General features: G+C 43.3%; 1 protein-coding gene and 1 pseudogene across 4 annotated transcripts; both read right to left on the reverse strand.

The window, feature by feature from the left end:
• On the reverse strand, positions 1-27,585 carry LOC135539865 (cytospin-A-like). 4 transcript variants are annotated; one of them, XM_064966056.1, is made up of 16 exons: positions 27,408-27,585; positions 21,937-22,096; positions 21,430-21,568; positions 19,671-21,313; positions 17,364-17,571; positions 16,981-17,054; positions 16,600-16,775; positions 15,174-15,358; positions 14,917-15,020; positions 13,807-13,897; positions 13,168-13,263; positions 12,783-12,933; positions 11,889-11,991; positions 8,695-8,811; positions 7,369-7,428; positions 1-6,689 (listed from the first exon to the last, which is right to left on the reverse strand). In XM_064966056.1, exons 2-16 carry the CDS (start codon positions 22,084-22,086, stop codon positions 6,600-6,602), a joined length of 3,387 nt encoding a protein of 1,128 aa, XP_064822128.1. In that variant the 5' UTR covers positions 22,087-22,096; positions 27,408-27,585; the 3' UTR covers positions 1-6,599. The 4 variants fall into 4 exon arrangements, with proteins under 4 accessions (XP_064822128.1, XP_064822145.1, XP_064822137.1 ...); XM_064966073.1 differs by having other exon boundaries at positions 15,192-15,358; positions 21,937-27,585; XM_064966065.1 differs by having other exon boundaries at positions 13,168-13,260; positions 21,937-27,585.
• On the reverse strand, positions 24,484-24,651 carry LOC135551773 (U2 spliceosomal RNA; annotated as a pseudogene).

The following is a 27,585-nucleotide window of genomic DNA, read 5'->3' on the forward strand; positions in this document are numbered from 1 at the left end:
CCTGTTGCAGTGATCCTTTAATATTACTTTCTGCAAAATAACATGTAAACACATATAGAAAACCTTAATCAACCACTTAAAAAAAGGAGAAAAAGGATCATAATACATGAGCATTTGGTCTACTTCCCTACACAACACCATACTCTTTCTATTATCAGTATCAAATCAACAGGACACGTCTTTCTTTCAAGATACTCCTTCGGCAATTAAGTGGCAACCATGACTTCTTAAAACCAGAATAAGACGCCATGGATCTCTTGGTCTCCTTATTACAGAGTAAAACTCTGGCAAGAATGACATTCATTCAAATGCAAAAAACACCATTAATAAGAAAGAAAAGAAAGGCTTAGAAACATTTAAAACCTTTCAAGTTAACAAAATGAACTTATAACAAATGGACCCATAAAACAAAATAAAACATGCTTTAAGTTCTTTTCACATTTGTTGTGATGTCGTGAAGAAAATGAGCAGAAGAACATGCGGAGCAAAATAAAGTCTAAAGAAGCCACGGAAAATTAGCAACTTATTGAATGAACTCAAGCACTAGCTACAGTTGAAGTCGGAAGTTTACATACACCTTAGCCAAATACATTTAAACTGAGTTTTTCGCAATTCCTGACGTTTAATCCTAGTAAAAATTCCCTGTTTTAGGTCAGTTAGGATTACCACTTTATTTTAAGAATGTTAAATGTCAGAATAATAGTAGAGAGAATGATTTATTTCAGCTTTTATTTCTTTCATCACATTCCCAGTGGGTCAGAAGTTTACATATACTAATTGAGTGTTTGGTAGCATTGCCTTTAAATTTTTACCTTGCGTCAAACACTTTTCTGCTCTTTTGCACACCAGTATTTCTACTTGCACATCGATCACTCCAGTGTTAATTTGCTAAATTGTAATTACTTCGCTACTGTGGCCTATTTATTGCCTTTCCTCCTCACGCCATTTGCACACTGTATATAGACTTTCTTTTTTTCTATTGTGTCATTGACTGTACGCTTGTTTATTCCATGTGTAACTCTGTGTCGCACTGCGTTGCTTTATCTTGGCCAGGTCGCAGTTGTGAATGAGAACTTGTTCTCAACTAGCCTACCTGGTTAAATAAAGGGTGAAATATATATTTTTTTACAACAAACCGAGTCAGGTTTGTAGGCCTCCTTGCTCGCACTCGCTTTTTCAGTTTTGCCCACAAATGTTCTATAGGATTGAGGTCAGTGCTTTGTGATGGCCACACCAATACCTTGACTTTGTTGTCCTTAAGCCATTTTGCCACAACTTTGTAAGTATGCTTGGGGTCAATGTCCATTTGGAAGACCCATTTGCAACCAAGCTTTAACTTCCTGACTAATGTCTTGAGATGCTGCTTCAATATATCCACATCATTTTCCTTCCTCATGACTCCATCTATTTTGTGAAGTGCACCAGTTCCTCCTGCAGCAAAGCAACCCCACAACATGATGCTGCCAACCAAGTTCTTCACGATTGGGATGGTGTTCTTTGGCTTGCAAGCCTCCCCTTTTCCCTCCAAACATAACGATGGTCATTATGGCCAAACAGTTCTATTTTTGTTTCATCAGACCAAAGGACATTGCTCCAAAAAGTATGATCTTTGTCCCCATGTGCAGTAGCAAACCGTAGTCTGGCTTTATTATGGCGGTTTTGGAGCAGTGGCTTCTTCCTTGTGGAGCGGCCTTTCAAGTTATGTTGATATAGGACTCATTTTACTGTGGATATAGATACTTTTGTACCCGTTTCCTCCAGCATCTTCACAAGGTCCTTTGCTGTTCTGGGATTGATTTGCACTTTTCACACCAAAGTACATTCATCTCGAGGAGACAGAACACATCTCCTTCCTGAGCAGTATGATGGCTGCGTGGTAACATGGTGTTTATACTTGCGTACTATTGTTTGTACAGATGAATGTGGTACCTTCAGGCGTTTGGAAATTGCTCCCAAGGATGAACCAGACTTGTGGAGGTCTACAAATTTTTTTTCTGAGGTCTTGGCTGATTTCTTTTGATTTCCCCATGATATCAAGCAAACAGGCACAGAGTTTGAAGGTAGGCCTTGAAATACATCCACAGGTACACCTCCAATTTCCTCAAATTATGTAAATTAGCCTATCAGAAGCTTCTAAAGCCATGACAATTTTCTGGAATTTTCCAAGCTGTTTAAAAGGCACAGTCAACTTAGTGTATGTAAACTTCTGACCCACTGGAATTGTGATACAGTGAATTGTAATAGAAATAATCTGTAAACAATTGTTGGTAAAAATGATTTGTGTCATGCACAAAGTAGATGTCCTAACCAACTTGTCAAAACTATAGTTTAACAATAAATTGAAAAACAAGTTTTAATGAATGTACGTAAACTTCAAACTTCAACTGTATGTTCTTCAGTGGTGATATGTCAAGATGATAGTCTGATATTTTGACATTGTTTATCTATAATGTTAGGGAAAGGTTTCAGTCCTCATAAATGACAACATATACAGTGGCTTCAGAAAGTATACACACCCCTTGACTTCCACATTGCTGTTATAGCCTGCATTTAAAATGGATTAAATTGAGATGTGTGTCAGGAGTTTCAGGGTAACAAAGAAACAGAATTGAGCTTAGCACAGAAAAATCCAAGGAAAACCTGATTTCCACCAGACACAGATGAATTCACCTTTCAGCAGGACAATAACCTAAAACACAAGGCCAAATATACACTGGAGTTGCTTACCAAGAAGACAGTGAATGTTCCTGAGTGGCCGAGTTAGTTTACTTAAATCTACGCCAATACCTGAAAAGGGTTCTCTAGCAATGATCAACAACCAATTTGACAGAGCTTGAAGAATTTAGATAATAATAAAAATGGGAAAATGTTGCACAATCCCGGTGTGGAAAGCTATTAGAGACTTATCCAGAAAGACTCACAGCTGGAATCACTAACAAAAGGTGCTACTACAAAGTAATGACTCAGGGGTGTGAAAACATTAGATATTTCAGTATTTAAATTTAATACATTTGCAAAAATCTCTAAAAACATGCATTCACGTTGTCATTATGGGATAGTGTGTGCAGTAGATGTGATCAAAAAAATGTAGTTAATCCATTTGGAATTCAGGCTGTAACAAAAAGTGGAATGAATACTTTGATGGCACTGTACCACTTATCAATACCAATGTACATTGGAACACGATCAAGAGACATTCCGAGGGTGTCTTAGGGATATGCAAAAAACATTTCAAATTCACATGCGTATAATACACACTTGTACATGTGTGAAATAGGACAAATGTAAGCACACCCACCCAATTAGTATTACATTGTGTACTTGGCAAGAAGTAGCAGAGGAGCTTCACATAATAGAATCATAGCAAACCAACTACTGTTCGGATCCAATGCAAGTCAGATTTTAGCCACAGGTTTGCAGTAATGGCAATGGGAAATATAAATACATGAGATTTAGAGGTAACATACTATGCAATGTTCAACAGTAAATACTGTACATAACAAAATCACAGCTCATGCGCTCTCACAAAGTGTTCATCCATACAATCCCTCCCTAGAACTTAAACCACAGTCTTACTCTCCAACCACACTGATCGACAAAAATAAAAAACGACCAGCCATGCTCCTAGTTGTGCTTGGTCAGTGAGTGCCTCAATCACCATGCAGTGCCTGGCAAGCAGACCGGAGTTAATGTGCTTTCAAATATATATCATTTTTATTTTTTTAAGTCCCATCGCCACATGCAAATGTGTTATATCGTAGATGTATGGGGGCCTAACCTAAGGTGGTACGGCAACGAGGGAGTATCCACAGCTTCCAGTACCATTCTGAAATTATACAGTAGTGTGGTTGGAAACAAACGAAAGGCAACAAGCCAGCTTATGTTATGAGCTTATGAGAGATATCAGTGCAGCAGTGTGATGAAGTCATAGACTGGTCACATACACTACATAACCAAAAGGTATGTGGACACCTGCTCGTCGAACATCTTATTACAAATCTTGGACAATAATATGGAGTTGGTCCCCCCTTTGCTGCTATAACAGCCTCCACTCTTCTGGGAAGGCTTTCCACTAGATGTTGCAGGAACTTGCTTCAATTCAGCCACAAAAGCATTACTGAGGTCGGGCACTGATGTTGGGCGATTGGGTCTGTCTTGCAGTCGGCGTTCCAATTCATCCCAAAGGTGTTTTATGAAGTTGAGGTCAGGGCTCTGGGCAAACCATTTCTAGATATTTCTCGCTTTGTGCAAAGTTGTGTTGCCACAAAGTTGGAAGCACAGAATTGTCTAAAATGTCAGTATGCTGTAGTGTTAAGATTTCCCTTCACTGGAAGCAGCCTGAAGACCCAGATCTTTATTCCATCTCCACCAAACTTTACAGTTGGCACTATGCATTCGGGCAGGTAGTGTTCTCCTGGCAGCCGCCAAACCCACATTTGTCTGTCGCACTGCCAGATGGTGAAGCGTGATTCATCACTCCAGAGTGCAATGGCGACAAGCTTTACACCACTCCAGCCAACGTCTGTGAGCCAACTCCAGGTCCCGTTCTGTGAGCATGTGTGGCCTACCACTTTGCGGCTGAGCTGTTGTTGCTCATAGACGTTTCCACTTCACAATAAAAAAATAAAATAAAGTTGACCGGGGCAGTTATAGCAGGGCAGAAATTTGACAAACTGACTGGTTGGAAAGGTGGCATCCTATGACAGTGCCATGTTGAAAGTCACTGAACTCTTTAGCAAGGCCATTCTTCTGCCAATGTTTGTCTATGGAGATTGCATGGCTGTGTGCTCGATTCCATACACCTGCCAGCAACGGGTGTGGCCGAAATAGCCGAATCCACTCATTTGAAGGGGTATCCACATACTTTTGTATATATATAATGTCCTTTAACATTTCTAACACTTGCCTCGCTATACTGGATGGTGGATTAAACCACACTAATAAACCCACAGAAACTAATAAGCAGAGGCACAATAACATGACAGTCATTCTTCATTCCAATATCTTTCTTGCCAACTATGTAAACTACATAGAATTGAGTTCCACATTAATGTTAGTAAGGCTTTATATCAATGAAGTATATTTGGTGAAGATAGCGCAGATATATAATTTACATAGGTGTTACTTAAGCATTTCTTGTAGTTATAATTTGCTGTGCAAATTTCTTTGTAGGCTAGGTAAATGTTACTGGCAAGATGGAATATATCAACTTACAAAAAGTTTGTTTACACACACACACCATTAGTTAAATCCATTGTGAGTTGAGCTTAGAGTATCTAATAACACATCAATCTTATAGTTCAAGAGCACTGGACTGTGAACAATCCTGGGAGTTCAATGTATGGAATGCAAATCAGTCTGCTGTTGGTGGAAGTAATGTGTCAACACTAACAATATGTTAATACATTTGGGTCCAGCAGCAAAACTGATGCATTTTGCAGTTGAAAAACCTTCCCAATCTTGATTGATGACGACAACAAAAGTGACTATGAAGAATGTTCAACCTTGAGACTCAACATCCTGGCCAAACAGTCCAATCAAATCACCAAGAAGCAGGGCTTTTGCCAAGTCTAGCCCTGGACTTCACATAAAGAAAAAACACATTCCTTTTTTGGTTCAGGATCAAGACAGTTCTATATGAGAAAGCTGTCACGGAGAGGCATTGTGTTGGTCCCGTATAGTTCATTGGTCTCTGTCACCAATACAAAATGCTACTGTAGCAATGTTCACGCTCCTAAAAACAGACCATCAACATTGTAGCTTGAATCTAACAGGTGATCGTGAGAGCACCTGACAGCTTTATCCCTTATGATGTAGCTAGTGTTTTTCATATAACTGCTGAATAACTAGTGTTTTTAAAAAGCTTCACTTCGATTTCTCCAAAGATGCTTTGAAAGCATGGAGCATTGAAACAGTTTCATTGAGCCATTTTTGCTACAACCTCTCTTAGGAAGTCAGTGATGCGATTTAAACAGGCACTTAATCCATGATAAAAGATGAACCTGCACCTGGCAAAGTGTTCCATTTGTTCCTCTTATTTCCATAGAAAATAAGTGCCATGAACATACTACACACAATGGGTATGGTTTGGCTGAAACATTTTGGATAACCCCTTGGCTAGAAGAGTAAAGGCTGGGTGCAAGGCACAACGACTGGGATAGTCTGTAGCATGTTCTCCAACTGGTTTAACCAGATCATTTGGATTAAGGGTCATCTCAACCGGGTTATCCAGTAACGGATCAGAGTACAAATAGAATCCCCAACAGAGCAGGCCCTGAATAGGTGCTTGAAGTGCCCTTAAGCTGTGTGTCCATCACACTTAAGGTGTCAGTGAAAAGGGCAAGACTGTTCACAATATTACGAATAGCTTGCAGTGAGCTTATTTGTATGTTTCTTATGGCGATTCAAAACTAGCAGGCCTCTAGACTAGAGACAGAGTGGCCGGCGTGTGGCACGGCTGGGATGAAGGGTGGTACAGTGAAGTGAGCTATAACACCAGAGTTGAATGTCGAGTTGAAGTGTTGGAGGTGCAGTGAGGTCAGAGGAGCTTCCGAGCAGGGCTGCAGGTTGTGCTTGCAGTGTTGGGTGGGGAAATCACATCAGGTCTCAAAGTACTTGTAGATGGCCGTGACGTAGGTCATCACACTCTGCCAGTCTGGTCTCTCAGTACTGGCCATCTCATTGAGATCCTGCAGCAGAGAATGAGACCACAGGGGTGACAGAAGCTTTGTCATTAAAACACATAATGCCTTGGAAAAAGTCCTTGCCATTTGTTCATCTTTGTATCATTTATTTATATAAAAACTTGAAATAACATGCTGTTGTTGTCTAGGTCAGAGTTCCACAATCTGACTAGAAATAACTGTGGAGGTCAGAAAAGTGCTTTTGTGGCATAAATTCTGAAAATAAGAGCTTGTATCTTCTATTTCTGGAACCAAGTGAACCCATAAAACAAATGTCAGGACAATTCACACAGGGCCTGCTTTATACCTAGCTATGGATAGTGATATACACTCATGTGAGGACTTATTTTGTGAAAAGGGCTAAAATAGCTGTCCAGGTGATGCTATGAAACTGCACCTGCTCAATGAAGGCAGTTTCATCCGAAAGATCCTCTCTACAGGAGTCTGCCTATAAGAGCCATGAGTACAGTCCACAATCTCAACGCCTCACAGAAAACATACCATCCTCAACATGCAATAGAATAGCAGGCCACAACTCACAACCTTGCCAGTGACATTGTGGTGATTTTTAAAGGTGAAATGAGCCTGAAAGATTCTCTATTCAAAATTAGATTTTTAAGCATGTCAGATATAGTTCTGAATATAATCCTGTGAAAATATTCAGTTCAGTTAATCTTTCACTTACCAGAGTGGACTTGATCCCCACACTCTCTGCAGCCTGGAAGGCTAGTGTGAAATTTCGCCTCTAAAGATAGGGAGACATAAACACACTATAATGATCCCTGATGACAGATTAATGAGACAACTGTAAACAATAGCTAGGTTCTCAACCAATTGGTGAGAGATTTATGTAAATATTCAAAAACCTACATAAAAACAATATGCACATTTTCCCACCAGAGTTTCCATCAAACCGACATGGTGCAGATAAAGCATGTGCGTGCCGACATGGTGCAGATAAAGCATGTGCGTGCCGACATGGTGCAGATAAAGCATGTGCGTGCCGACATGGTGCAGATAAAGCATGTGCGTGCCGACATGGTGCAGATAAAGCATGTGCGTGCCGACATGGTGCAGATAAAGCATGTGCGTGCCGACATGGTGCAGATAAAGCATGTGCGTGCCGACATGGTGCAGATAAAGCATGTGCGTGCCGACATGGTGCAGATAAAGCATGTGCGTGCCGACATGGTGCAGATAAAGCATGTGCGTGCCGACATGGTGCAGATAAAGCATGTGCGTGCCGACATGGTGCAGATAAAGCATGTGCGTGCCGACATGGTGCAGATAAAGCATGTGCGTGCCGACATGGTGCAGATAAAGCATGTGCGTGCCGACATGGTGCAGATAAAATGACTTGTGGTTATGTTCCCATGTACCGAATAAAAAAACTAAGTTAAATGGGCTTCCATCGCAACTTCAACTCTAATGATGATTTTGTCACAAAAATTGTTACGTTAAATAGCAAACTTGCACAACCTGGTTTTAGCACACGCTCTCTAGACTTGGCTGAAAGTGGACAGGGGGTTATATGATTATAAAAGAGCAAGAATTTTATTTAATATTTGGCAGCCAAGCACCGATCATCATGTCATCAGCATTCACATAATAGCCTACCTTTGATATTAACCTATTGTAAATTTGCATGACTACCGTACACTCAACCACAAATAAACTTTTGATGCTTTTCCGCGTGGTGGTGGTAGGCCCATATTATCTTGTGACTCAGAGTTTACTTCGATATGATGTTATTATATCAATATTTGCACAAAGCCATTTCCACTGCATTTCTTGAATAATTCATTTTAGTCACAAAAAGATCCCACCAGGTCGAACGAAACAAATTGTCTGTCGACATTTGCACCAACATTTCCTGTTTCCATAAGCCCTGTTGTGACTTATTTTAGTCAGGTAATTCTTCCACATGTAATGGTTGGATGGAAATCTGGACATAGTTCTTTGACACGTTGTTACTCATCATCATCACCACCATAGTAGGAGGTATGCTTGCCTTGTCCTGGCTCGTGAGCTCCTGGTAGGGGATGTGAGCAGGCAGGTAGGTGTGTAGCACAGCACAGAACGCAAGGCCGTCGTTCCAGCTGCTGCTGAAGTTTGTTATGTCGATGTTCTGCCAGAAAGGGGGGCAAAGGGTTATTTTCATTGTAGTGCAAATGTACAGTGTAAAGACATGTGGGATGCAGGAGGAGTTTGGTATTGATAATACAATATATAACTGGGTCAGGTCCCAGACCTTGGTCCTAAAAGCACCATGCTGCTTCATCCTACTGGTGGCTATAATGTCTCAAATAAACAGGCTTGTGTTCCCCAAGAACAAGCTGTTTTATGAGAATGACCTCGTTTCTCTGAAGGATGAGGTCGTATACACTGAGTGCACAAAACATTAAGAACACATTGCAAATATTGAGTTGCACCTATTTTTGCCCTCAGAACAGTCTCAATGCATCAGGTCATGCAATCTACAAGGTGTCGAAAGTGTTCCACAGGGATGCTGGCCCATGTTGACTCCAATGCTACCCACAGTTGTGTCAAGTTGGCTGGATGTCCTTTTGGTGGGGGACCATTCTTGATACACAAGGGAAACTTTTGAGTGTGAAAAACCCAGCAGCGTTGCAGTTCTTGACACATCACATTTACATAAGTATTCAGATCCTGTACTCAGAATTTTGTTGAAGCACCTTTGACAGCGATTACAGCCTTGAGTCTTCTTGGGTATGACGTTACAAGCTTGGCACACCTGTATTTGGGGTGTTTCTCCCATTCTTCTCTGCAGATCCTCTCAAACTCTGTCAGGTTGGATGGGGAGTGTCGCTGCACAGCTATTTTCAGGTCCCTCCATAGATGTTTGATCGGGTTCAAGTCCGGGCTCTGGCTGGGCTACTCAAGGACATTCAGAGACTTGTCCGGAAGCTACTCCCGCATTGTCATAGCTGTGTGCTTAGGGTCGTTGTCCTGTTGGAAGGTGAACCTTCGCCCAGTCGGAGGTCCTGAGCACTCTGGAACAGGTTTTCATCAAGGATCTCTCTGTACTTTGCTTTGTTCATCTTTCCCTCGATCCTGACTAGTCTCCTAGTCCCTGCCGCTAAAAAATATCCCCAGAAATGTTTTGGTACCCTTTCCCAGATCTGTGCCTTGACACAATCCTGTCTCTGAGCTCTACGGACAATTTTTTTGACCTCATGGCTTGGTTTTTGCTCTAGAAGCTAAATAAACTCACAACTGTTTAGGCGAGATGCTGGTTAGTGGAGTAGAACACTTGAAAAAGGAGAGCTGCACACTCTAGGAGCTCAGATGAAATAATTCAATAACCAACATTGACAGACAAGCGGTCTTCATCATTGGTTTTTGCTCTGACATGCACGGTCAGGTGTGTGCCTTTCCAAATCATGTCCAAACAATTTAATTTACCACAGGTGGACTCCAGTCAAGTTGTAGAAACATCTCAAGGATGATCAATGGAAACAGGATGCACCTGAGCTCAATTTCAAGTCTCATAGCAAAGGGTCTGAATACTTATGTTATTAAGGTAACTGTTTTTAAAATGTTCAAAATGTCTAAAAACCTGTTTTCGCTTTGTCATTATTGGATACTGTGCGTAGAATTTTTAATTTATCAACTTTAAAATAAGGCTGTAACATAAAATGTGGAAAAAGGTCATTACCTTCCGAATGCACTGGAAATCTTTTGTCTTGCCCATTCACCTTCTGAATGGCACACATACTGTACACAATCCATGTCTCAATTGTCTCAAGGCTTAAAAGTCCTTTAACCCATCTCCTACCCTTCATACACTGATTGAAGTGGATTTAACAAGTGACATTTATAAGTGATCATAGCTTTCACCTGGTCAGTCTGTCATGAAAGAGCTGGTGTTATGAAATGTTTTGTATACTTAGTGTATGTTGATTGAGTATGATGTGTCTGCTCAAGTTATTCTGACCAGATGAAACAATCAATCAAATATATTTTATAAGCCTTTTTACATCAGCAGCTGTCACAAAGTGCGTATACAGATATCGCAATGCAGATGTAGAAGCACAGGGGCTAGGAAAAACTCCCTAGAAAGACAGGAACCTAGAGAGGAACCAGGCTCAGAGGGGTGGCCAGTTCTCTTCTGGCTTTGCCGGCTGGAGATTAAAAGAGTACATGACCATTAAGGCCAGATAGTTCTTCAAGATGTTCAAAAGTTCATAGATGACCAGCAGATAAGATGACTAGGAGGGTAAAATAATAATCAGTAGATATAGAGGGTGTAACAGGTCAGCACCTCAGGAGTAAATGTAAGTTGGCTTTTCATAGCCGAGCACTTAGTTGGTCGAGACAGCAAGTGTGGTAGAGAGAAGGAGTGCGATAGAAACTAGATTTCTGTTAGCACATTATAATCCTGGCAGGATTGTTTCCTCAGCTACAGCAACAACAAAAGAATTCCCCACAAAAAACAAAGATGGTTAGTTTCCATCCCACTAGCGCAATGCATTACATCCCAATGCTCTCCTCCCAGCCAGGCAAACCACAGCTTTTCTGTCGGGCAGTTGAAAGGACGTGTGTAATTTGGCACAATTCCTGAAGAGGACCTCTGTAAAGGGGGAACCATGACAACCATTCACTCTCTGCACCAGAACCAACAAGACCATTGAAAACAAAGCTGTTTCAATATGATAGAGTGAGTCTTAAAAACGTGCCCTAGATAGCAAATCCAGCAAATCAATATAGTTGATTTATAGTAGGTAAATGTTTATTCCCTCTCTGGATGACACTTGAAGCCGTTCCCAGGCACTGTTGGTCCAATCCCATGCTTTAGAGTAGGAGAGGAACCATAAGGACAACACAATACAACTGACAAGTCCTCATGACATCGAGAATGGTTTAGGACTTGAAAAGGAGAGCATAAAGGATGCACTGATATAGGTGTCTGAGAGGAGCTTTTAAACCTCAATCAACTAGACCTCTGGAAGAATAAAGGACATTCTGACGCTATTCAACGCTATTGAATTAGACTGTCATTAATGAACCTCACACCAGATATATTTTAACTTCTAAAAAAAAACATCCTTTGGATCAGTCTCACTGTTGAGATATTTAACTAAATAAATTATTATCAACAGGCGAGTCAGTGACATGAGAGGTGAAATGACCCGAGATATCATTCTCATCCCAACCCGTCTGTTCTGACTGAACAACACATACCTGGTACCCCTCAGTCTTCTTCTGGCACCACTTGAGCAGTGCGTTCCTCTTGGAACCCCCATACTCCCGGGCCAGGGCTGAGAGGGGGTCCTTCCGCTCCTCTCTGAACACACGTCACATAGGAAAGGGCAGAGAGTCATTTGAATTAATACACATATCCAGATTCCATGTACCTGGCTAGTCTACAAAGTCCATTGAAGCCTAAATGCTATAGTCAAAATCAGTGTTGTAGTACTCGAGACCGGTCTCCAGACCACACTGAGTGTCTCAGTCTCAACTAGGTCTTGGACAAATCAGGACTCGTCATTTCTTCCCGAGACCATTAATAATTATCAGCTCCCATTCAGTAAGCGCATAAAACCACTTCATCAGGCCTACTATCCACACTTAATTTAGGACACATTAATAGCTTTTTACCTACATGGGCTTCCTACTTCAACATTACTGTCCTTTACTTCTGTTGAAAAAATATCCTCAAGCTTTGTTTGCGCTCGTCAGAATTTCCTTGCTTTGCTAGCATTCTCACTATTAGTAAGTTGGAGACTGGGGAAGTTGGAGACTGGGGAAGTTGGAGACTGGCTCCCTATTTGCCCTCAGCTTGCATTCTGAATGTCTAAATATAAACACACAGAAACACTGGACATTTTCAACTCTTATTATGGTGGTGATTTGACACAATTACAATCATGGTCTTGAATTGGACTTTTTGCACATTTTTCTGGTCCGGTCTTGACACACTCTCGAACCCCTCCCGGTCTTGGGTTTGACTCGATTGAGTCTAGCTTTAAGTGGTCTCGAAAACAGAACTGGTAAAAATAGAATGTTAAACCATACAAAGGACTTAGTGGACTCCTATGTATGGTATGAAAGGTATGGAGCTGATAAGGCTGTTACCGGAGGCGGCTGCGTGCAGTGGGGGTGACGGAGGCGGTGGGAGAGGAGGAGGACAGGGAGGAAGCAGAGCCCATGGCCATCAGAGAGGACGAGGTGCCACCCTCAGGGGCAGAGATGTCCCTCTTCATCTCCTCACTGCTCCTGCGGGACACTGGCCACCACACAAACAGACAACCATACAGTGTGGCTGACACATCTTCACAGCAAGTGACACCTCAAAAGTCTGATCTGTGCTGTGTGTGCATGGTAGGGGAAGCAATTCAATACAATATTTTGTTAAATGTCATTGATTTCTTTCTCAAAATGCACTTAATTTTACTGGCAACCATTTAGAAGAATTGCAGATTTATTTCAAGGTCGATTCCTATTTCCATGACTTTGATACCTGATATGGCCATGGCCTTAGATGAGTCCATGTTTGAGACCCTCTGCAGAGCAGAGGCAGGGCGGCTGGCAGAGGAGCCCCTAAGATGATGCTCTGCTGTGGAGGGAAGGACAGTGGCAATATTAACAACCCCACAACCAGTCAAGAAACAACTATGACTTTCAAGCAAGAGGGATGTGGGGTCAAAAGCAACATTCCAGGCCTGGAACTGTCAAGCACCATGGAAGGAAGTTAATTTTCCATGCAAGAAAACAGCCGGGACATTAAACAAAACATTGGAGGCTATGACCACTCTAGTAAGTTCACATTTATAGGCCTTTGAACATGAAGTTAGCAGGGCTTCATGTTTACCCACCCATGGTGCTTTGTTACACCTCCCTCACCATATTAAATTCAACATGAAGCTCTGGTGACTGACTGCACGCTCACCTCCTCAGGGGCTAATTACACCAACCCCCTGCTTGAGGCAAGGCACCACCACACTCGCTGAGATACAGCCACATAAGAGGACTCACTGAGGTCTAATGTCCAAGATGAAATCATATTATTTTCCTGTGACATTAAAACGCCTCTCTCATTTTGTTCAAGAGAGACCGAATGAGATCCAGACATGGAGCTTGGTTTGTGCTACTGACTCACCTGGCATGCTGATGTCTGTGTAGCTGGGCCTTTTGTCATTCAGAGAGGAGAGGGGTTTGGCTGCTGAGATGGACCCAGTTATGGACTGTCTCTGAAATAGACCAACAATCATTTGATTAAAACTCTCACATACAAAATGTCTTCATCCTCCCAACAGAAGTAGCCTACTGTTTGCCATTTCTGGAAAAAGGCCCAGCTTGAGGTCATTTTGACAGCAGCACAAGCAGCCAGCCACTGGCAATAATCCTGTGACTGCAGAGGAGGTAAAAAAAAGAAAGATGCAACAACAAGACTGAAGACTTATGAAAGTTGTGAGGAAACAGAAAAACCCATCTCCCCCTGAACTCTGATGATCCTTTTATATGAGAACACCAGATTCTCTACTAGAATAATGCATGTAAAATATCGAAGGCTCACATTTCCCCCCTCTTATCCACAGTATTACATGGTCTGACTGAATGTGTCCGTCTACTGTATAGCACCGCAAAGTTCATGACAAAGGTGGTAGTCCTTGAGCCATGAAGGTCATTATGTTCTCAAAAATGTGTGTAAGAGTTTAAAACATGAGAAGAAAAAAAATGTATGGGGCAATTGAATACACTGAGAAAGAATCTATGGATGATGTGGATGCACTGATAGTAAGTCACTCTGGATAAGAGAATCCACAAAATTACCAAAATGTAAGTGAAGGGAAAGTGAGGAAATGGAATTAGAGTGGGACAAAGCTCTCAATCAAAAACTCAATGTCTGTTCCATCTCACAGTCTGTGTATGAGGCAAGCCCAGCTGTGACAAAGTGCCAGAAGAGGAAATGCCACCTGTAGAGTATTGGAGGCCTATAAACACTGTGAATATAGAACAACTCTTGACCTGGTGGTCAGAGTAACTCTTTAACTACTGCACCGCTCCCCATCCTACACTGCTCTGGTGGGTTCTAAAAACACTCCATTTGATCTCGACCTTGGTAAGTAGTTCTGTGTGAATGACTGGTCTAGTGTAAGCCAGGGATGGATTCTGTGTGTGTGTTTGACCAGATGCCTACATTTAGAACTCGCCATGCAAATAAACTCACTGAAATGGGTCAGTGGGTCAAATGTTCCAGGTGATATACCTGCATGGGTGTGATGGCGGCTGCAGGAGGGGTCTTCATGGGGCTGGGACTCAGGGGAGTGCGTGGTAATGTGACAGCAGGGGCAGCGGTCGGGGGGACTAGGCCTGTTGTGAACAGAAGAAGACACAAATCAGTCACATCAGGTAGAAATCCCACAGTAATATAACTACACTGTATAAGGAGCAGTGATGCTGGTAGGCTCATTACTAGGAATATACAGGTCAAATTAGAAGTCAGAAAAGGGGTCCATATCTTACACTCGCAGGTTGGGGTACCTTGTGAGGAGGCATTGTCGAAGCTCTTGATGAGGGTTTTGACGGTGGGAGAGGGCTCTGAGGAGGTAGAGGAGCGACGGCTCAGGCCCATACCCTGCCTCAGTGCAGCCAGATCCCTCTCCACTGCATTCATGTAGTTATACACCCTGCCCCTCTCCTCATCCTGCCTGAGGAGATAAACAAAAACACACATACAGACCAAGGCACATCAAGTGTCACATCACCCATTTCATGTGTATGAAAATACAGACCAGGACATCCAGCTTGATCAATGTGACTATCACTGTTAAACCCAAACCTGCAGATACATCTCCCTTAATTGCCTCCAACTGCTCTTAATCGCAAGTAAAACTAGATGCATGCTATTCAACCGACCACTGCCCACACCTGCCCGCTCGTCCAGCATCACTACTCTGGACGACTCGGACTTAGGTGTCTGGTTAGACTCACATTAAGCATCTCCAATCCAAAATTAAATCTAGAATCGGCTTCCTATTTCGCAACAAAGCATCCTTCACTCATGCATGCCGATCCTCGACTTCAGTGATGTCATCTATAAAATAGCCTAGAACACTCTACTCAACATGCAGTCTATCACAGTGGCATCCGTTTTGTCACCAAAGCCCCATATACTACCCACCATTGCGACCTGTACGCTCACGTTGGTTGGCCCTCGCTTCATACTCGTCGCCAAACCCACTGGCTACAGGTTATCTACAAGTCTCTGCTAGGTAAAGCCCCGCCTTATCTCTGCTCACTGGTCACCATAGCAGCACGTGCTCCAGCAGGTATATCTCACTGGTCACCCCCAAAGCCAATTCCTCCTTTGGGTCGCCTCTCCTTCCAGTTCTCTGCTGCCAATGACTGGAACAAACTGCAAAAATCTCTTAAGCTGGAGACACATCTCCCTCACTAGCTTTAAGCACCAGCTGTCAGAGCAGCTCACAGATCACTGCACCTGTACATAGCCCATCTGTAAACAGCCCATGTATCTACCTACCTCATCCCCATACTGTATTTATTTATGTAGCTCCTTTGCACCCCAGTATCTGGACTTGCACATCTACCATTCCAGTGTTTAATTGCTATTTTGTAATTACTTCGCCACCATGGCCTATTTATTGCCTTAACTCCCTTATCTTACCTCATTTGCACTCACTGTATATAGACTTTGTTTTCGTTGTTCTACTGTATTATTGACTATGTTTGTTTATTCCATGTGTAACTCTGTTGTTGAATTGTGTCGAATTGCTATGCTTCATCTTGGCCAGGTCGCAGTTGCAAATGAGAACTTCTCAACTAGCCTACCTGGTTAAATTATTTTATTTTTTAAATGATCACAATACAGCTGGCGTCTGCTGACAAGACACTTGGAATCAAGCACAGCGTGTTTCTCAGTGTCTCTTACTTGCGGTTCTTGACTTCCTCCAGCTCCTTGCCCAGCTTCTCGTTCTTCTCCTGGACCTCGCGGAGACGGTGACGCATATCCCCAATCTCCTCCTGTGCTTCCGACTTGATGTCATTAGCGATGACCACGGCCGTCTGCAGATCAGCCTGGAACTGACGCCACTCTGCCGACTCTTCCTGAACACACACAGCGAAACAAAACAAACAAGCACATCATGAGATACGGCCCTCAATGCTGAGGCTGAATTTTTTTGGGGGAACCAAACGTCATTATATTGCTTTCTAGTGAATTCCAGTTGTAATGAACATGGCCCAAACCATAGTGCTGCTGTGCTTGACCGTGTCAGTGAACCCTGGTCCTCAGATGGCCCTGTCCACTCACCCTCAGCCTCCGGTGGAGGATCTTAATCTCCCGCTCCATGTCATGCTTCTGGTCCTGTAGCTTTTTCACAGAGTCTAAGGGAGGAAGCAGATACATGGATGAGTTCATGTGAACAGGCCACAGGATATATTCACACGCAGCACAGGAAGATACGTGGGCCTTTTATTAGCCTGAGTGACTTATAACCACACAAATAAACAAAGGTGCGAGTACAGAAATCTCTTATTCTAACAGAGGACTATTCACACTTTCCTCAGGCTGCAAGAAGCCTGACAGCCACCATGTGGGCAAAAGTGGAAAATGCATTGTGCGGCTCCAGTGATATGATGACGTGGTTCTATGATGCTGTGCCATGTTTCCCCCCCTGGGCCGAGCCCACTCACTCTCCAGGTCTGTGATGACGAGGTTGTCGTGGAGTTTGACTGCTCGGTGCTGCTCCACCTCATCCTCCAGCTCAAATATGGTCTCCTTCATGTCCCCGATCTCAGTTTCCTTCTCCAGCAGCTCACCGCGCTGTTTCTCCAGCCCACGCTTCTGCTCAGCCATCTGCTTCTGTACCTGTTCCTGGAAGTCCTGGTACTCCCCATCCAGCTGCACACACCACCCAGGACAGAAGAAATCAATCCTCTCATTCATTAACTAATGGCCCAAATGAATACTCATTCTCCCCCCCCCCCCAGTGGTGAGGGAATACAGTGGTTCGTCCTTTAAAAGTTGCAGCGTACTGCGGCGCAGCTTGTATGGTGCTGCGGAATTCTATGGCACGTTATTTAAGTGTGAACCACTTGTGCCATTAATGCTAGTTAGTGCTAGTTTGACCACCAGAGGGCATCTTTGAGAAGCATTTGATAGCCTTTCAATAGTGGCTGTGTTAGAGAATTGAAAACCTTTTTTGTAAGAAAATAGTATATGGGACTGATTAAGAAATCTTGCTTAATTAATTTAATAAAAATGGTGTTTCTATTCCAAGAAAAACCTTCTGAATTTCCATTAGGATGGAACGGACAAAATGGTGCTGTACAACGTGACGGTCGGGAGTAGGCTACAGTACTGGGCTATTTAGCTAAAGAATCCTCGTGTCATGCGGGCACGTGGGAGACCGGGGTTCAATTCCCAGACGGGGAGGAAGGAGTAGGCTGTCATTGTAAATAAGAATTTGTTCTTAACTGGACTTGCCTAGTTAAATAAAGGTTACACTAAGAGCATAACATTTCTACACCCTAATTGAATAATTGACGTCTAACCAATACACAAACAGAAATTCAGTCAAAATAAAAATCTCATTGATTTAACAAGACCAGTTCCCACGCTCGTCTCAGAGCAGTGCAAAACAGTAATAAAATAGTTGAAGGCTTTTGCTTCTAACTTCAATATGCTCTTTAAATAAATAAGACTTGCACCGCTTTTAACAGCACATTACTCAACACTATTGAGACTCATGTCGCCTACGGTAGGCCTACAGTATATTGAAAACTATGAAGTGACTCTCCGCCAATAATTACATAGAGGATATTTCTCGGTCGGTCTTCTGTGTGTGGCTCTGCGGCCCATCCCGTGCCCCCTGCCCTCCTGCCTTTAACCTTGCACCCTTTCAGTGGATACAGCTGGAGAACTGCAAGGCAGTCTCATTTTGCGCCAATCAGGAGCTATGACCAATATATATTGTCCTGCTAATAACAGGGTTAATAATATGTGCGCGAATATCCAAGGGGCTTTCATATAATTCTAAATGAATAATAAATCACTTTGTTTAAAACAATAACAATATTTTGGAGAGGAATTTGTTTTCAAATCAAGTAAAATGAGCGAGAAAAGGGCCATTCTTGAACACGGGGTTTGATATTTACTCATTTGTTATTTAGAATGGATTTATTTCTATTGAGTCATTCTGATGGCAGAGTCAGGATTTGGCATAAATAGCATGAATTCAAAGACCCATCCTGCCTGGTGTCAATGGTATAGGCTGGTGGCGGTGGTCTACTGCCTTCTGATCTGCAGCAACTATGCGATGCCATCACATCAGCATAGACCAACATTCCTGTGGATCTTTTCCAAATGGTAGAATCCATGCCCCAAATAATTCAGGCTGTTCTGGAGGAAAAGGTGGGTCTGTCCCGGTACTAGATGGGTGTACCTAATAAACTGACCAGTGAGTGCATAAAGCAGACAGATGCATTTCTATTAAAGCTTTAAAGTAACTGTCCAGTGAAAATGTAACTTTTAAAAGTTCATATTCTGTTAACTCATACCCAAATAATGTTGTTGACTCATCCTATAAGCATAAATTAAAGAAAACAAATACTTAAACCCCACCTAAAAAATGCTTTCTATTTCCTCATAATGTGATGTCATGTTGGCTCATTTGCTGAGCTGGCCAATCAGCTGTTTACTTGTCATGAGTATTCTTAATGACCGGTATATGGCCACACCATTCTGCTGTTGGGTACGACCCATACCATTCAACCACAGAAAAGCTGTTTTTTAACATACTTAATAAAAAAATTTGAAAGGAAAACTATTTCACTCATAATGAATTAAAAACACTGGATAGTTACTTTAAGGTGGTATAGAGGAAAGTGGACTTTTATGAACTTTTCACAAGTTGGATACAGGAGACAGAAGCAACCATCAAAATGGTTGGATGAAGGAAAGTGTACTACCTCTGTAGGATAGTGTGTGCGTGGACTCACCTTATTGAGGGTGTCCTGCAGCCTGGTGACATCACTGCAGGCGTGGCCCAGGTCCTCCTGCAGTTTGGTAGCCCTGCCCTCTGCCTCCTCCTTGTCCAGCCGAACACCCTCCAGCAGCTGGCAGATGTCACTCTTGTCTCCAGAGTTGTGGATGGAGTAGAGCTCAGCCACCTTCTGCCTCTCCTGGTCCAGCTGGGCCCTGCAGCGGCTCAGCTCTACCTGGTCACTGCTCACCGCCGCCTTGTACTCCTCCAGCGCTGCTACCATGGCCCCCCGGTCCTGCCTCTCTGACTCCATGATGCGCTCCATGTGGTGGTTTCTCTCCTTCAGAGCGCCGATCAACTCCTGGGCCTCGGCGTTGTCCTGCTCAGCCATCTTCAGTGTGTTGCTGAGGTGCTGCTGTACCCCCAGTAGCTGCTCCCTGTCAAAGCGGGCATTGTCGGCCAGGTCCACGTAACGCTGCTCCAGCTCCATGTAGCGGCCGCTCTTGATGTCCTCCTCCAAGACGTAGGACACGTGGTGATCGTCCAGCAGAGAGCGGAAGTACTCAATCTGCCGGCCGTAGTGCTCCAGCTTGTCGCTCTGCTGACACAGAGAGTCCATGAGGATTACCTTCTCTTCCCCTAGCCTCTCGTTCTCTCCATTCAGCTCCTGGGTGATCTGCTGCAGGTCAGCCAGCTCCTGTAGTGTGGCCTGCAGCTCCTCGGCCGTGCTGTGCTGGTTCTCCTCCATTTGGTAGATTCGCTCTGTCAGGCAGGCCAAAGACACCTCGCTGGCGTTGCCGCCGCTGCCCCGGCACGAGCGTTCTCGGCTGGGCAGGCTCTCAGACTCAGAGGAGGAGGAGGCTCCGGAGGGGGCATCCAGGGCGTCGTCGCTGGATGTTACACCCTGGTAGACCTCGCTGGATTCACTGTCCAAGTTGTCCAATGAACCGCCGTGCTGTTGGTCCGTCAGCAGGTCCTCCAGGGAGCCCGGAGCAGAGCCCTCCACAGAGGAAGTGAGGGTACCAGTGCACCTGCCATCGCTGTGTCTGCTGCTGGCAGCCAGGTCTGGGCTCAGGGAGACGTAGTTAAAGAGCTTGTCAGAGCCATCCAGCCTCTGCTCCAGGGAGAAGCCAAGCGCATTGAGTCGGTCCTTCAGCATGCGGTTCTCACTCTTCAACAGGTTCAGTTCCTCACGGATGGCATGGTTCTGCTCCTGCAGGAGGAGCAGCGTGGACTCCACGTCCGCTGCTGTGATGGCCGACACCTCCCTCTCCAGGGGCTTCTCCTCCCCCCTTCCACCTTCTCCCTCCTCTGGGGGCACCTCTTCCCGTCCCAGGCCCAGCTGAGCCCTCATATCTCTCAGCTCACTGCGTAGGTGCAGGATCTCCACGTCTTTGCTCTTGGCCAAACCCAGCAGGTCCTCCACCCTGGCCTCCAGGGCCACCTTGTCACTGATCTGGCTGTCTGATTTAGACTTGTTCATGCGGCCCTCTGACTGTGCCAGCTGCTGGCTGCGAGAGCGCTTTCCCTGGGCCACATCTCCCTGCCCTGCCCCTGATGACTGCTTCTTACTAGGCGATGTTCTGGATGTCCGCAGACGATCCCTTGATGAGTTGGGCTCCTTGGAGGTCGAGGACGTCACACGTTTGGCTGAGGAACCTTGTAAAGAGAGAGAAGAGAGCAAGCATGAAATGCAGAGTAAAAATAAATCTGATGAAAATATACTAGAGCATTAGAGGTAAGTCAACTAATATAAAGATATAAACAGATAATACCTGTGCTAGTCTTTGGTTTACTGTCTGGGTTACCATTGCTGTTCCCCGTGGAGGCAGTCCTCTTATTCTTGGTCACAGTGCGGTTCGTAGCTGGAGTTCCCCCTGCCATTGCTGCTAGCAGATCATCATTGCTTTTAACCTGGAGAACAATCACATGAGAAAGATTTAATACCACTCCCACTGATCCAGCCAGCCACCAGAAGAATAACTTAGCAATGTTCGGTACCATGGTAAGCATGTACAAATGGGTGTTGGCCATTGTATTTTTAAGCAATAGAGCATGGGGGTATATGGCCCAAAAAAAACACAGCTCAGGGCTGTTCTTAGGCACGACGCAACGTACTTAGAGCAGTAACAAGAAATGTTTTGTCATACCCATGCTATATGGTCTGATATACCATGGCTAATTAGCATCCAGAGCTCGAACCATCCAGTTTCTAATACATAATACGGTAGAAGTGTACCTGGCTTAGTAACAAAAAGTGTAGTGAGATAATAGAAGTGTACCTTTGACAGTGGTACTGTTGTGGTGGTCTTGGCTGCAGCCTTGCCGGTGGTTCCTGTAGCAATGCCTTCAGTCTTCCCCCTCTCTCCACTCTGAGCCTTAGTCCCCACCGGCCTGCCTGTCTTCTTCATACTGGGCTCTCTGATGCCCATACATTTACACCTCAGTGTGGACACACAAAAGAGGTTAAGGACAACACATCAGTGGAAAGACTACAATCAACTACATTTCATTGAAACAATTTCCATAAAAAGGAAAACACCTTATCTCCACAAGTCTGGAAAACAAGGCATTCTGCTTTAGAATTCATCTGGCTCAGGCTCAGATTTCCTGACTGTCAACGCCACTAGATGGCAGTCACTGGCTGGTTTGGGTCGAACTGGGGTTGTTCTGCGGTCAGAAGTTCTTACTGTCACAGATGAAGATTTAATACACAATCCATGTGTATTAGCTCACATCTCACCCAGGTGCATGAACAACTGGCCTTGCTGTCATGATGACCAAGGTAGGGAAAGTATTTGGGGCTTTATCTATGACAGCAGAGCTAATAAAACAGTGTTAAAGGACAAATGAGGCAGTCTTTTTCATCCTAAAAAAAAAATAAAAATCACACCAAGTAAAAAGAAAATAGGCTAGGTGTTGCGCACAAGAACATTTTACATTGTCTTCAAGGAATGGTTGTGTAACATTGCAAGAGAATAGCACTGAGAATAGCCTAAAAATAAACAAAATCTGCTAAATGGGTGAACCAATTAGCAGAGTAATGGCTTTCCAAAAGGCTCGGCAAGGCAATACAGTTCTTAGAGATATGGACATAGTTTAAATTATACTGCCGGAGACGGGGGGGGGGTCGTCTCAGTAAAACCTTTCTTCTGTATGCTCTCCCCTAAGGTTCCTACGATCAAACCCAACCGGCTGCTTCTGGCTTTACTATACCTCACTGACCATTAAACCAAAGCATGCTTTCGGGGTGTCTTTGTGCCTGCTCTTAAGATGGTTGCAGATGGAAGTACCAACTCTCTGTCTGGAAAGTCTCATTGTTTCATCAATTAAGAAGACAAAAAGTCAAGAGTAAATATTATACTTGCTTTGTTTTAAAATATAAATTACATAGGAGCATTTCTGGTTAAAGACAATTATCTGTGCCTGTGACAAAGTGAACTTTTCCTAAACTCTTTTATTTGGCGTATTAAGAAATTCCAACTTGAAGCCAAAACTCTTTCTTCTTTAGACTAACTGACATAATCCATCAAAAAGAGTTGCAAATAAAGAGAACACGCCGTCTGGTCCTTGTGCTGGAGTTATGAGATCTTTTCTAACAGTTCCCCGTTGTCCTCCCTCACCTCATTTATGGCAGAGCAGCAGAGGGCTTGTGCTCATGAGGAGTGGGCCTAAACTCTGCCTAATGTCTCTCAGCTGTGCGCAAGTTTGTGTGTGTGTGTGTTGCAACCCTGTGGTGGGGAGGTGCTTGTTTATTCAGACCCCCATTGAAATATATCTAGTGTACACATTCCTGAACAGCCAGAGGGCAAGAGACAGGCCAGACCGTGAATGTTGAAATAACTAAAAGGGAAATACAATACAGTAACATAAACATTCCACTTATTGGCAGTATTAATGTAAAAATGAGCATCGGAATATTCCTTTACAGTTGCCCCTATAATGCAAAACAAAAACACAGAAATAGGGACATCTTGCAACAATGAGTGTTCTACTGAAGCCTATACATTCCAGTCAGGTGTGCGTAGGCCTGTTCTCACCTCCATCTGACCTCTGTTTGGATTGTGCAATGCATATTACCAGCTGCTGACATGGGCTCTCAACACACATACTGGGTAGGCAACAGTTGTCTGTAGCAGTTGTCTGTAGCTCAGATGTGAGTCAAACCAGATCACCCAAACACACAACCTGGACCTAGAGGGCTGCTCTTTTCTGTAACTATGAATGAATGGGATTGGGTGACAGAGACTGGGGAATAAACTGACCTTCAGTCTATGCTCACTCTTCATAGAGTAACATGATGGAATGTCTTCTGTAGACCATCAGGTTCAGGTGTGAAGTAATACTTCAATGCCTTTCTTATAGTCAACATACACTGAGTATACTAACCTCTGATCTCACAGTCAAACATCTTCCAAAGCCGAAGAGCCAGTCCTAACAGATCCAACCAAGACATTTTTCCTTTTAAGATCACAAGATCCAACCCGAAATGTGACTTCCACTTTATCTCAACCCGTCCAAAAGATACACATACCTCTACAGGATAGGAGAGGTTGGAGGAGGGGGCTGCCACACTGGGCACCTGTGGAGCAGTTGTTTTGGGGGGTTAAGTGCCTTTCTCAAGGGCACAACAGCTGGCAATGGTATTTAGGACTTGCTACCATCAGCAACCCTCCAGTTGCCAGCTCACTTCAGACCAGAGATTTGACCTGGCAACCCCCTGAAAAGTGGTGCACCATTCCCAGGGGTACTTCAATACCGGGTAGATGCTGAACAAGGCAGTTAACCCACTGTTCCTAGGCCGTCATTGTAAATAAGAATTTGTTCTTAACTGACTTGCCCAGTTAAATAAAGGTTAAATAAATAAATAAGTGGAGCAACTCCCATTTCCCACTCCCTATTTGAAAACCCCATTTAATAAGTAATCCCCCGACAGGGGATGTATTAGATAAACTGATAAGAACAGATACTACACTTGATTAGGGTTTCAAAATTCTGGCAACGTTCAATGAATTCCCTGGTTCTCTAAAATCCTGGTTGGAGGATTCAGCATTTTCTGCTTATTCCGGGATCCTCCAAATGGGATTTTGGGAAACCAGGGAATTTATTGAAAGTTCCTGAATTTTGCAACCCTACACTTGATCTTAGCAAAGTTAACACCATCATGTACCTATTATGCTGGATTGGGAAACACTGTGCTATGCAGTGCAGAAAACATGGCTAGGACCATCTTGTATGGGAGGTTAGGGGATTTTGGTGAACAACTCACAAAAGGAGGAGCCCACTCACAAAGGAGGACACAATCACACATGCACAAACATATTCTGTTTAAAGGGGGAATTGGCTCTGGAAGCCAAAACAGCCAAATACTCCATCTAAATCGATTCTCAATTATGGTCCAGTTCTAGAAACATAAATCCCTCTATTTTCATATCACGTCAAAATATTTTCACAAATCCAAAATATACCCTGACTGTTTTAACCCGCTTTAACACATTTGCAGCCACCAGTATTTTTCAGTGACAACTTTGTGGCATCGTTCTTCCGTTTACAGGTGTTCGGAGACACAGATAGCTAATTAGCACAGATAGCCCACTCCGTCTTCCATCTGTTTTCCGTAAACAAGCGCTGTAACATGGAAATATGACCATGTGGGAACACTAACCCTATGAAAGGCGTGTATCAATTAAACTTTTTTTAATTATTACTCGCCGATATGAAAGATAAGGTTTTAACACATTATCGCTTGCGGTACGGTTTATGTTCAGACCGAGCATTGCGGCTCTTAACAAAACTTACCCTACAGAAGCCTTCGTCCAATGACTTATATATAATGGAACTGAATGTCATGACCAAGGGCTAGTGCTGAGGGAACCTCCAGCTTTAAGAATGTGCTTTGTTTGGCAGGGGTTTCCTTTCAAACTGCAAGAGGAACATTTCCAAGAACTGAAGATTTTTCACTTTGGGACATTTTTCCAGAAGGCAGGCTGCAGAGACACGGAGGAGTAGGCTAGGCCTAATACCTATTGCATAAGTCACATTCCTTGGACAAGACATTGAAGAGCAGATCATAAAAAATATAGCTTAATGATGCACTACGCAGAAATTTCCCCACCATTTTCTGGTTGTTGGGGCCTAAAATTCTAATAGTTCACTTAATTTCAGTTTATGACAAAACAAGCTAGTGTAGAGAATCATTGTACCATCTAAACCGCTGTGAAATATTTTCCATAACCAAAAATATTGTATTAACAGCTGGTGTACAAAACCAAAACTATACCAAACAACAATATAAAATGCAACATGTAAAGTGTTGGTCCCATGTTTCATGAGCTGAAATAAAGGATCCCAGATATTTTCCATACGCACGAAAAGCTTCTTCTCAAATGTGGTGCAAAAACTTGTTTCCGTCACTATTAGTGTGCATTTCTCTTATGTCAAGATAATCCATCCCACCTGACAGGTGTGGAATATCAAGAAGCTAATTAAATAGCATGATCATTACACAGGTGCAACTTGTGCTGGGGACAACACAATGCCACAAATGTCTCAAGTTGAGGGAGCGTGCAATTTGCATGCTAACTGCAGGAATGTCCACCAGAGCTGTTGGCAGAGAATTTAATGTTATTTTCTCTATCATAAGAAAAACGTTGTTTTAGAGACTTTGGCAGTACGCCCGACGGGCCTCACATCCGCAGACCACGTGTAACCACGGCAGCCCAGTAATTCCACATCCGTCTTCTTCAACTGCGGGATCGTCTGAGACCAGCCACCCGGACCTAAGTATTTCTGTCTGTGATAAAGCCCTTTTGTGGGGAGAAACTCTTTCAGATTGGTTGGACCTGGCTCCCAGATTGGCCCCTGCCCTCCCAGACCCACCCATTGCCACGCCCCTGCCCAGTCATGTGAAATCCATAGATTAGGGCCTAATTAAATCTATTTCAATTGACTGATTTCCTTATATAAACTGTAACTCAGTAAAATCGTTGCGTTTATATTTTTTGTTCAGTATAAAATATGCAAAAACGAAACTTTAACAGTTTTTTAGACTTACTTTCAATGAGAATTACAGATTTAACATTTGAGAGTTTGGTCGGTTTGCCCAAAAAGTATTATTTCATTAAGTCAAATAAAGTTGTCAGTTAAAAGATCGACTCACAATTATTCTACTGTATGAGAACAGTGTGCGTTTTAACAAAAATAAGTATAGCCTTAAAAGAAATCTCTAAATTGCATGCGGTAATGAGTGACATGCTTCAAGTTCAAGGAATCAAACATTTAATTACATGACAATTGGTTACTAATGTAATGACATTTGAAATAGAGGAGTTGACAGAATGTCACCCAATTTACCTTGCTTGTCAGCTATCAATCTAATAGCTTGCTGCCAACATTTTGTTACCTAGCCAAACGCTTGTTTTCCCAGTGCTTGTATATGACTAACTAGCAGACATAGTTATCATTATACAAGGACTACATAACTTTTAGCTATTTTCTAATCACGTTAGCTAGCCATCGTTTTAGCACGCAAATCAATCAATACAGCCACTCATGAGTTGTCAGCAACGTAGCTACTTACCGTCGCTAACCATTTAAGTTAGCTAACGTTAGCTGCGTCCAACTATTCAGTTATAATACTAACAAATTAGCTAGACAAAAATACACCCACCTAGCTAGTTGAATGTTCCAGGAGACGTGAACGCTGCAAGGTTTTCATTAGCTTAACAGCTATCTAGCTGGCTAAAAGTCATACCTTGTTCTTGGCTTTTTCCATTTGATCCTTGAAGATTAAAGATGACTTCCGGGGTGCGAGTACATCTGAAGAAAGCTTTGTAGCCGAGACAGATAGCTACTGGAGGTTATCCCAATATGTCCATTGCAGCTGCATTGGTCCATCTGACACGATGCTTTTCAGTTGTCAATGCAGCAAC

Source organism: Oncorhynchus masou, chromosome 1, assembly GCF_036934945.1.
Source record: "Oncorhynchus masou masou isolate Uvic2021 chromosome 1, UVic_Omas_1.1, whole genome shotgun sequence".
NCBI lineage: Eukaryota > Metazoa > Chordata > Actinopteri > Salmoniformes > Salmonidae > Oncorhynchus > Oncorhynchus masou.